We start from the raw sequence: 11,801 nt of genomic DNA on the forward strand, positions 1-11,801 counted from the left end.
GTTTGGAGCCTGTTCTAGAACTAGCTTTTGCTAGTCTTGAACTCACAGAGATCCTTCTTTAATTTCTTCCCCCCTTTTTAAAATTGATTTTTATTGAGTTTTATATTTTTCTCTGCTTCCCTCCCCTCTTCAACCCTCCCCCAAGGTGCCCATGCTCCCAATTTACTCAGGAGATTGTGGTTTGTGGCTGGTTTTCTTTTAAAAACCACCTATGAGTGAGTACATGTGATAACAGTCTTTCTGTGTCTGGGTTACCTCACTCAAAATAATGCTTTCTAGCTCTATCCATTTTCCTGCAAAATTCACTTTTTAAAATTTCTTTAGACAGCATATCTCTATGTAGTATTGGCTGTACTGGAATTCCCTCTGTAGACCAGGCTGGACTAGAGATCTATCTCCCTATACCTCCTGAGTGCTGGGATTAAAAAGTATGCTACCATGACTGTCTGGTTTATGACCCATTTTGAGTTATGACCAATTCTTCATACAGTGCAAGCAAAGGTTGGGATTAGTTTCTTTTGTGTTTGAAAATCCAGTTCCTCAGCTGGGCAGTGGTGGTGCATGCCTTTAATCCCAGCACTCAGGAGGTAGACGCAGGCAGATCTCTGTGAGTTGAGGCCAGCCTGGTCTACAAGAGCTAGTTCCAGGACACGCGCCAAAGCTACAGCACCATTTGAGGAAGGCCTCCCTTTATTCACTGACCTGCTTTTGAGTGGGACTGTTTCTGAACCTCTGTGATGGTCACATACAGACCAGACTGGATTACTCCAGATCTGTAACAAGCTAGTGGTGGGAAGTCCTCCAGCACGCTGCTCTTCTGCACTAATCACAGTGTCAGATTAGTCATTACCAGTGTGAGAGGGCGCTGGACATGCTTTCTTTTTTTTTTTTTTTTAAGATTTTATTTATTATGTATAGAAAGTCTCCCTCCATGTATGCCTGAAGGCCAGAGGGTGCCAGATCTCATTACAGATGGTTGTGAGCCACCATGTGGTTGCTGGGAATTGAACTCAAGTCCTCTGGAAGAACAGTCAGTGCTCTTAACCGCTAAGCCATCTCTCCAGCCCCCCCTGGAAATGCTTTCAAGAGTAGCCTTGAGATCAGCCTGGTCTATAAGAGCTAGTTCCAGGACAGGCTCCAAAAAACCACAGAGAAACCCTGTCTCGAAAAACCAAAAAAAACAAAAACAAAAACAAAACAACAACAACAAAAAAACAATAGCCTTGGCCATGGTGTTTCTTCACAGCAGAACAATATCTAAGACAAGGTCTAATTTTAAAGACCTTTTTAATAAGCATGTTTGTGCACGAATGTATGTATGTGTGCATGAAATATGTGTTGTATGTTTATGTAGGTGCAAGTGTCCACAGAGGCCAGAGGCTAGAAGCATCAGATTCCCTGGAACTGGAGTTACAGTTGGCTAAGAGCCATCAAATGTGGGTGCTGGGAATCGGACTCGGTACTCCTGCAAGAGCACTATATATTCTTAACCACTGAGCCACCTTTCCAAACCCTGTTCATGTCTTTTGTTCTTGAGATTGTGTCTCGCCATGTAGCTTTTACTAATGTTAGGGTCATCATGTTGAGCTTAAATGTATGCTTCTCCTAATTCAGCCTCCAAGTGCTGAAATTACAGGTGTGTGCCACCATAGAAAGCTTTTCACCACCATTAGCTAGACATTGGAAAGTCTTAAAAAATATGGAGTAAGGGGCTGGAGAGATGGCTCAGCGGTTAAGAATATGGAGTGCTCTTCCAGAGGACCCAGGTTCAATTCCCAGCACCCACATGGCAGCTCATAACTGTAACTCTTGTTCACACACACACACAAACACACACACACACACACACCCCAGGGTGATGGTGGCACATGCCTTTAATCCCAGCACTAGGGATGCAGAGGCAGGCGGATCTCGGTCTATAGAGGACCTAGGTTCAATCTAGTCCAATTCTAGGAGATTCAGCATAGATCATGCAGACATGCACATAGGCAAAACATCAATGCACATAAAATAAAAATAAACAAATTACTTAAAAAAAATATGAAATAGCAACCTCGCAGCGGTGTTGCATGCCTTTAATCACAGCCTTGGGAGGCACAAGCAGGCAAATCTCTGAGTTCAAGGCTGGCTTGGTCTACACAGTGAGTTCCAGGATGGTGTGGGCTACACAGAGAAACCCTGTCTCAAAAAACCAGAAAACAAACAAATAAAAAAAAAAAAACCCAAAAAGTTCAATTCTGTATCTGCCTCCTGAATGCTGGCTTTATAGGTGCCCGGCGAGGACCATATTCTTAAACATGCCTGCTGAAAAGGGACGATCAGCTTGTATGCAGAGGTCTCTTCTGGGCTCCAGGCCAAGCAAAGTTGCACACAGCCAAACTTGAGGCAATCCCGAGATGGAGATGAAGGTTTTGACAGTGAGAGGAGCCCAGGCCCCACGGCCTGGATGCAAGGCACAAGTTGGTTGCTTACCATTCAAGCATCCAGAGATAAGGCTTTATGGGCCTTAAATAGGGTGCTGTCAAACCCCAGCCCACAGGCTAAAGCCATCTCCTTACTTTCTGTTAGCCATGACACCATGTGTATTACACACTGGGAAAGAGGCATCCACAGACACTTCTGTGTGAAGGGTAGTATCACAGGAGATCCTACAGAAATAGCTCAGTTACAGTCTTCTTGGGTAGCTGACCTAGGGATTTTTTTTTTTTTTTTTTTTTTTTTTTTTTTTTGGTTTTTCGAGACAGGGTTTCTCTGTGGCTTTGGAGCCTGTCCTGGAACTAGCTCTATAGACCAGGCTGGTCTCGAACTCACAGAGATTCGCCTGCCTCTGCCTCCCGAGTGCTGGGATTAAAGGCGCGCACCACCATCGCCCGGCTGACCTAGGGATTTCTAAGCCTCGGATCATCTCCCACGTCTTCAGTGGCTCATGGACTCACTCAAGTATACTCTTGTGGTATACTATGGGCCTCACACTGTGCTAGGCAGTAGAGGGACATTTTCTTAACCTATAGCTCAAATAAATTTGAAGGCCCCTTAAAAGAGGACAAGGAAGTGATCTATGAGGTCAACAAAACAGCTTCCAGGATTCCCCTGATGCTCAGAAAAGCTTAAGAGGACCAAAGACTGGGGTTCTTGAGTTGCCCACTAAGGCCTATAGTAGGCCCAAGCTGCTTGGAACCTGATTTTGGCCCTCAGTGTAGGCAAGGGAACATAGACCATGTGCAAGGCTACGCATCTTCCAGGACCTATGGCAAAAAGAGCATGCCTGGGGTAGAAATTCCATGTATTCTGAAATTTCATTCCCAAGTGGCTGAGGTACAACATGGTACCCATGCCCTGCACACCTTCCCCAGGAGCCTGCTCAAGTCACGCAGCTTCAGTCCTGTCCTCATGTGCACACACTTACCCCACAGTATTATGAAGACTGCTTTCCCCATCCCTGCTGGGGACAAGGCCTAGAGGCCCTGAACAGGACCTCAGTTTCTAGTCCAAGACAGACTCTTCTCCTCCTAAGGAGCAATGCGCACTACTGTGTGTGTTTCAGCATGTGGGTGTCCATCTGGACATCAGTTCTGTGGCTATACTCCACAGGTACCTGTAACTATTGAGGTAGAAGATGGCCACACAGCTAGCTACCTATATTCTGCCCTGTGCCCACTCTAGCTAGCCTAGGGCTCAGAGCAACTGTCTAGCTGACAGAACCATGGGCTATCTCTGTGGGCCTTGTACTTGGCCCTAGGCAGTCACAGGCAAGCAAGAGACCTATGATAGTATACTACCTTCTGCCCTCACAGGGCAACACAGCTCATAATGCCTCGCTGACTGATCTCGTATGATCTTATATGTGATGGGCTTGTGGGTTGGAGCTCGGTGACACATCCTGGTCACCATGTTTTTCCTTGCTTAGGTTATTGGCCCAGACCCCACACAAAAGACAGCATGAGTCTCCCTGAACATCTTCTCTAACAACAGAATAACAAAATAGAGCATGGTAAGGGTATAGGACCTTGACAATACCTGTCCTGGTAGGTGTGGAGCAGAGTATATACAAGGCTACATATCCTTATTTCTGCCAGGTCTACCTAGGCTCTTCTCAGAGTTCCAGATAGGATTCTCTGAAGAGGCCTACAAGTCAGAGGAAACACGGGTCTGGGGTCTTCCAGGGGACTGTGTATCTTCTTGGAACTGGCCGGTTTTACCCAGCATGGCTAGGAGCCCTCTCCATAGCCCTTACCTCGGCAGTAGCAAAGCTGGGGTGCTGAGGGTCCCACATGCTGGGCCTTACCTTTGGTGTCATTAACGGGGTCCATATGCCGGTAGATATAGCCCTCCAGGTAGGAGTGGAACTTGGGGGTAGGTGGGAAGAAGGCCAGGCAGATGGCCATGAGCTCCCAGCCACGGGCCAGGCTCTCCAGGCGGAAGTTCTCTGTGGTTTGCCGGCATAGCTGGATGTACAGCTCATCCCGTAGGCCCTGTGCACTCCAGCCTTTGGTGGCAATCTCCAGGGCCACATGCAGTGGATCAGCCTTGGCTCGCCTGTCACCCATGTACATTTGGATTAACTTGAAGATTTCACAGGCCTCCTTCTTCACATGCCGGTCACTGGTCACAATCATGGGCTTCTTGATGGATTCGCTGCTCCAGGCCAACATGTTGGCTATGGACACCTTTCGCCGGAAGAGACCCTGGGTGTGCTTGTTGAAGTGCTTGGAGGCCCAGTTCTCGATGTCTGTCTCTGAGGAGGGCTTACGCAGTGTGAAGGTGGGGAAGACACAGCTGGAGCTGGGTACTGCATTGCGGTTCTGCCGGCTGTTCTCAAACTGTGCGCAGGCACCAAGGTCCTCAGACTGGGAAGGACAAACGGGACTGGGCCATCAGAGGGTGGGCTGAGCAGGCAAATGGGCCCAGCTGGACTATAACCCTGAGAGGTGTGAGCCAGTCAGGCAAGTCTCAACTTGACCAAGAGGCTGAGGATAGAGTAATAGCCTTGGTCTTTGTTCTCAGGAAACCTGACTGGGTGAGGGAGGTACAAGGTATCTTAGACGGGGATACAAACTTATCTTGACACCTTTAAGGAAGGCCAGCAACTGCCTCCTACAGGCAAAGCTACCAAGCTACCAGTTCTATTCCCACTTCTGCATGACCCTGGGACCCTAGTGCTGGAGGACTGGCTCTTTTATCACTTATCTAGGGCTTGACCCTGTTGGTCCCTCCCTCTGCCTATACAATCAGAGCCCCTTCTCAAATGGTAACTTTGTCCTTGAAGCCATGTGAGGACCCAAGACAGCTGCTTCCCAGAATTCACTGAAGCCTTCCCCAGTGGGTGGATTTAAACCTGCCACACCATCTAGAGGAGGCCTCTGGGTTCTAACTCCACCTTCTGTGGGCTCTACTGCTGCTGGGCAGATGTAGCAAACTAGCATGGATAATGGAGCCGGAAGCAACAGTGAGACTGTCAGTGTCAAATCTTGGGACCTGGTGGATTCCAGAGGGCAGAGCTGTGAAAACAGACACTCAGGCAGGTGTGGCAGCCTACAGGTGGACCCTCATTGACAACTGGTACACGAGGTCTGAGACTCGGGTTCTAAAACCTCCAGGTGTCACACTCATGCCATGGATGCCAGGCACACCCAGGCCCCATTCTGCCTGTGCTGCCCTGATGTCTGGTGGCCCAGAGCTCCCTTCCGCCCTCCCCATGCCCTCACCTGTGAGGGGTGGAGGTAAGGCTCCGGCGAGGCCAGGTTGGTTTGCACAGAGATGCTCTTCTCCAGAAGGATCTGGGGGAAGCCAAGCTTTTCAAAGGTGCTCCGCTTCCAATGCTTGTTGTCCTGTTGTGCCAATGCCTCATCCTCACTGAATGCTCGTACCACAGGCCCAGGCATGGGCAATGGGACAGCGCCATCACTTTCATACCCTGAGCCATCTTGCTGGGAGTCCCAGCTGCCCCTCTGCTTCATGTGGAAGTGGGCTTGTTGTGCCTCCCAGGCCAGTCGGGCCTGTGCCAGGAAGGGCTCAGGTGTGCCTCGTACTAGGTCTGCCTCAGCCTTTATTGGCGTAAGGCTGGACCTGCATGGAGAATGCTCTTCAGCCAGAGGCTGCTCTTCTAGAAGGTCCCCAGGACCATCAGTGGATGAGGTACTAGGGACTTGGCACAGAGAAGGCTTTCTGTTCTTCCTCTTACGAGTGCCTGGGGAGTAACCTGTGGAAGACATGGTGTCCTGCTGACTGGACCAGGACATGGCATCCTCCTGGGCTTGGGGCAGTGGTGTAGGTGGTTGGCTTGGGCGTGACTCGGGCCCTTCCATGGTGCTATAGTCTCCAGACCTGACCCCCAGGCGCTGGTCTCTCAGTAAGCAGGGGCTGGGCTGCAGGGAGTACGTGCCACCACCTGGGTTGGGTGCATACTTGTGCCTGGGCCCAGCTCTAAGCTTGGGGCTGGAACCTGCCTGCTCCACATACACCAGCTGCCGCACATACTCCTTGCCCACAGGGCTATATTCCAGGCTCAGAAAGCGCTCTGGGCACTTCTGCTTGGTGCGCATCAGCTGTTGGCAAGGTGAAGTCGGGGTCTGCTTAGCAGTTTGCAGGAATGGGTGGGGCTTTCGGCCTGGTGACCTCTGTGGTGAGCCAGTCTGGTAGGGGCTATTGGCCTCAAACTGTACATCCATGGGGGGCTCATCATAAATGGGGGCTTGGTATTCCACTGGAGGCTCCTCATAGAGTGGGGGCTCATATCCATAGCGTGGGGAGGAAGGCTGTGAGTCACTTGAGGGCTTTCGGGGCTGCATCAATAGTGGAGAACAGTTTCCAGAGAGCTCAGCCCTCCTGAGGAAGGGTGAGGGCCGCCTCTCTGGAAAGAAGACAGTGCCATCAGTGTCAGGGACAAAGGTCTGCAGGCTAGGTGAGTGCTGGCTGCCAGAGGGTCTGCGGTGATGCCCTCCCACCTGGCTGTCTGAGGGATAGCCATTGCCTTGGGGAGTGAGGAAGCTGGGTTCACGGTCAGCAACCTTGATGAGCATGCGTTCCTTGTTACCAGAGTTCCACCGCAGTGAGGAGGTCCTGCATGGAGAGTGACACCAGTTATTGGCAGAATTAAGTCTAGCCCCACCATGCAGCCTGAGACTTTCCCAGCATATTCCTCATGCTTAGGTCCGTTTGGAATGGTCTTGTGCTCTTTCTAGAGCTCTTCCACCTCAGAGCTGTTTCTTACTCAGTCTAGTACCAGGCAGAGCACTGCTTCTGGAGGTGCCAGTCAATGGCTCCGGTATCAGAAGAGTCCAAACCTATACCTACCATATGAATACCGCAGGGTCCAGTTTCAAAAGATGGCTCCTGTGGCCTTCCCCTTGCTTTGATCACCACTTTTACTTTGGCAGAAAGATACCTGCTTTTCTCTCAGCTCCCTACTAATACCTCTATCAGGTCAAGGGCACTCACAAATGTCCCTTACCAGGGAGGTTATGGTGGGTATCTGGCATCTTCTGAATGTCTTTTGCTTACTAAGTGGATGGTACTGCCCCTAAGGACATCAGACACAATGCTTATATATGTCCTGTCCCATAGGCCTGAGGTCAGAAAAAGCCCGGCATCTCATGCTTGAAGTACCAAGAAGCTTGGAACAGTATTCCAAGAAAGATGTTCCTGCTCTCCCCTCAGACCGCTGAAGTGATCCTCTGACTAGGGTTTCCAATACCTTTTGAATTTGGCTGAATAATCTTTTATGAGTTTTCGAAAACCAGCTACTGTGATTTCAAATATCATGTTTACTTTTTTCTTCTCTTCTGGGACTCCAATACAATTCACTGTGCACCATTCAGTTATCATGAGATGGTCTAAATTTCTCACTTCTCCATCTCTTCTCATCTGTCTTATATTTACTAGTGTTCTACTTAACTATGCTGTTTGCTTATTTTAGAAAGGCCGTGTGGCTATATCTGGCTTTGAATGTGAGATTCTCCTGCCTCTGCCTCGAGTGCTAAGATTAGAGGTGTCTACTATCACACTCATTTCTGCTTATCTTTTAAAAGTATATAGGTATTTTGTCTGCATATTTATCTGTACACCATGTGCATGCAGTGGCTGTCAGGGCCAAAAGAATGCAACAGATCTCCTAGTACTGGAGTTACAGACTCTTTCTAGCTGCCATACAGGCAACGAGAACTGAACCCAGATCCTCTGGAAGAGCAGCCAGTGCTCTTAACCACTGAGGTATTTATCCAATCTGTTTTTAAGCAGATTAATCTTGAGACTGGAAAGGTGGAAGCCTTTCTAGTACTTGGAAGCCAACTTGTTCTACAAAGTGAGTTCTAGGCCAGTAGAATACTGAGATTCTATCTTGAAAACCAAAGACAAACGTAGTAGGTATGGAGATGTAGCCCAATGAAAAGCACTTGTATGCATATAGTTCTAGGTGTGACTTCCAGCAATCCCCCTCAACAAATGCAGCAAATAAAATCTATGACATCAGGCATGCATCTCTACACCTGAAACTTTACATTTTTCATTTCAAGTCATAGGTGTTTTTTTTTTGTTTGTTTTTGTTTTTCGAGACAGGGTTTCTCTGTGGCTTTGGAGCCTGTCCTGGAACTAGCTCTGTAGACCAGGCTGGTCTCGAACTCACAGAGATCCGCAACTCACAGAGATCCGCTGCATAGGTGTTTTGCCTGCATGTATATATCTGTGTACATGTACATCCATGCCCGATGAGGCCAGAAGAGGAACCTGATCTCTAGGCACTGGAGTTATAGACAGGTGAGAGCCTCTGGTGTAGGAGGTCCTTCTGTTTGTGTGTTGCTTTCATTGGTTAATGAATAAAGAAACTGCCTTGGCCTAGTTGATAGGGCAAAACTTAGGCAGGCAGGGAAGACAGAACCGAATGCTGGAAGAAAGGCGGAGTAGGGGAGAGATGCCATGGAGTCACTAGAGACATGCTGAATGTTTCCCGGCAAGCCACTGCTATGTGGCGATATACTGATTAATAGAAATGGGTTAAATTAAGATATGAGAGTTAGCCAATAAGAGGCTAGAGATAATGGGCCAAGCAGTGATTTAGTTAATACACTTTTCTGTGTGGTTATTTCGGGGCTAAGCTAGCTGGGCGGCAGGGAAGAACAAGCAGGCCCTCTCCCTATAACAAGCCCCACGATGGTGCTGGGAAGTGAACACAGGTCCTCTAGAAAAAGAGCAAGAGTTCTCAATCACTGAGTTACCTTTTTGGCTCCTCGTGCTTTTGACTGGCTTAAATCTTCATAATTTATCATCATTTTGAAACACGATCTCTCTTCATATCCCTGCCTGTCCCAGAATTTGCTATGTAGACTATGCTATAGCCTGGCCTCAAACTCACAGAGATCTGCTTATCTCTGTCTTTGCCTCCTTTATGCTGGGATCAGAGGTACAAGCCCATGTCTGGCTTTTCATAATTTCTTTAGGTATATCTTTGAATGTTTTGTTCCTTGCAACCTAAGTTAACTTCCTCATGTGGCAGTCTAGTAGTAAGGATTAGGTGGTAAATCTTCAACCTAGAATGCTAAAGTGTACCGCACGAACATACTACTGACAGTCAAACAGTGGGTTCACAGGGAGGTGACAAGTTGGTCTTCCCCTACTATTTTCTGTTCTAACACAATCCCCCCGCCTTTTTCTTGAGACAATATTTAATGCAGCCCAGACTGGCCTCAAACTTGCTCTGTAGCTGAAATGACACTAAACTCTTGATCACCCTGCTTCCACCTCCTGAGTGCTGAGATTATAGGCCTGTACTACTGTAGCCAACTCATTATCAAATTTAGAAGATGTGGTTATGGACCTTGAGAGCAGCACAGTCCCAAATAAAATAATATCTGTCCATTTACCTGCCAGGTACACATGACCCTCATCTTTTTCAAAAATTTTTTCTTGCGTCCTCATTCACTCTCAGATGACAAACTGTCTGGAGAATGGGTGCCAGCCTCTCTCTCAGTCACACTTTCAGCCACCTCAACCGCTCTTCATTTCTGTCTTTTTTTTTTTTTTCGCTTTTTCTTGGATTTTTAAGACTGGGTTTCTCTGTGGCTTTGGAGCCTGTCCTGGAATCACTCAATAGACCAGGCTGGCCTCAAACTCACAGAGATCCACCTGCCTCTGTCTCCTGCGTGTTGGGATTAAAGGCGTGTGCTACCAATGCCCAGCTTCTTCCATTTTTTTTTTTTAAAAAAAGATTTATTTATTTATTATGTATCCAACATTCTGCCTCTTTGTATGCCTGTCGGCCAGAAGAGGGCACCAGATTTCACTACAGATGGCTCTGAGCCGTCATGTGATTGCAGGACCTCTAGAAGAGCAGCCAGTGCTCTTAACCTGAGTCATCTCTCCAGCCCCAGATCTTCATTTCTTGAGCTACTTTCCTTTTCCAAAGAGTTAAGGCAGAGACCAGCCAGAAAGGGTTTCTATTTACTGAAAAAAAGAAGTGTCTCTGAAGGGTATGAAGGTTCATGCCTTTAATTCCAGGCAGGAGGATCTCTGTGAGTTCAAGTTCAGCATGGTCTACATAGTGAGTTTCAAGCCAGCAAAGGCTACATGGTGAAACTCTGTTTCAAAAAACTCAACCCAAACCAAAGAAGAAGCTCCTCTGATGAGGGGTGAGAGCTATACTGACCTGTGTGTATACAGTAAGTATTCAGACATTACACTGTTTAGAAAAGTGGCAGTAATAGGTTTTCCCCTAGGGTACCTGACCTTCCAGGCACAGGTTAACACTACCAGGCATGAATCCCTACTATTGACAGACTAGGCCTTAAGTCTAATTAGATGGCTGTTGGTTACCCCCAAGATGTAGTTAGTCCCACTACTGCACTACTGGAGATGTGTTGCCAGGCTGACCAGGCTTGACAAGCTGGGCAGGACTACTGACTGGTTTCTCCCTTGGCAGCTTGCACAGCACTTTTGGATTCATGGAGAGATCGTCACCAGGAAGGAGGCTTTCATGTCAATTCCCGCTCCATTCCTTTAAGCCTAGAATCCTGCTTGGGCCTGAGCTGACTGAGGCTGGGCTTATGCAATGGGGATGTCCTATGCATTGGCTACCCTCTCCTCCTGGGAGAGAGCATGGGCTTCTATCTTCCAGGGCTAGGAGAAACTCAAAGACAGTTATAGTCTTGGTGGCTTAAGCACAGTGAGCATACCCAAAGCCTAGACCCCAGATCTCATTGCTCAGGACATCTCTAATGACTCCAGTCTACTCTGTGTATTTGGTCCAGCCTCTCCAGCTATCCTAGGGGTCAGGAAAAGTCAAAGGCAAGTTAGTGTCCTAAGGAAGGGAAAGCCTGTTCTGTGATAAGACCACACCTTCCAGTATAGGCAGGTGAAGAAGGATTTTGCCTATTCGAGAGTGTCAGACACAGGCCCACTCACAAAATCAGGGCACAACTTTGTGGCTGTCCACTTGTGGCCTGATGAGATCTCATGACTGGCTGGCTCAGAAAAGGCTCCCATTCCCATGGTTTCTGTTCTGAGTTGCCAGAGATAGGAACAAATATCAAGAGAATCAAAGGCAGAAGAAAGGTCCAAGGGTTGATAATACATTCTATCCTGATCACCAAATGGTCACGGCATCAGAAAACAAGCAGGCAAAAGTGTGTTTGCCTTCTATCAGGTAGGCAGTGCTATGTGCACTGAGCCAAAGAACCTCCATGGAGTCCTGATGCATCCTCAGTATAAGCCCAAGTCCCATGCAAGACTCTAAGTCACAGACGGATGAGGCCTCCTTTAAGAACAGACAATATCTGAATCTCATATACTTTATTCCTGTCCCCAGACCTCAC

The 11,801-nt window shown here is 48.0% G+C and overlaps 1 protein-coding gene across 2 annotated transcripts in view; it reads right to left on the bottom strand.

The window, feature by feature from the left end:
* Arhgap39 (Rho GTPase activating protein 39) overlaps positions 1-11,801 on the bottom strand; it is a 93,752-nt gene that overhangs the window by 8,189 nt on the left and 73,762 nt on the right. For both annotated transcript variants that reach the window (XM_005354134.3, XM_005354135.3), the window contains exons 5-6: positions 5,706-7,059; positions 4,286-4,847 (exon numbers count right to left, since the gene is read on the bottom strand). In XM_005354134.3, coding sequence (XP_005354191.1) covers positions 4,286-4,847; positions 5,706-7,059 — 1,916 coding nt within the window. The remainder of the gene's footprint in view (positions 1-4,285; positions 4,848-5,705; positions 7,060-11,801) is intronic.

This window comes from Microtus ochrogaster, chromosome 15, assembly GCF_000317375.1.
Source record: "Microtus ochrogaster isolate Prairie Vole_2 chromosome 15, MicOch1.0, whole genome shotgun sequence".
Taxonomy (NCBI): Eukaryota; Metazoa; Chordata; class Mammalia; order Rodentia; family Cricetidae; genus Microtus; species Microtus ochrogaster.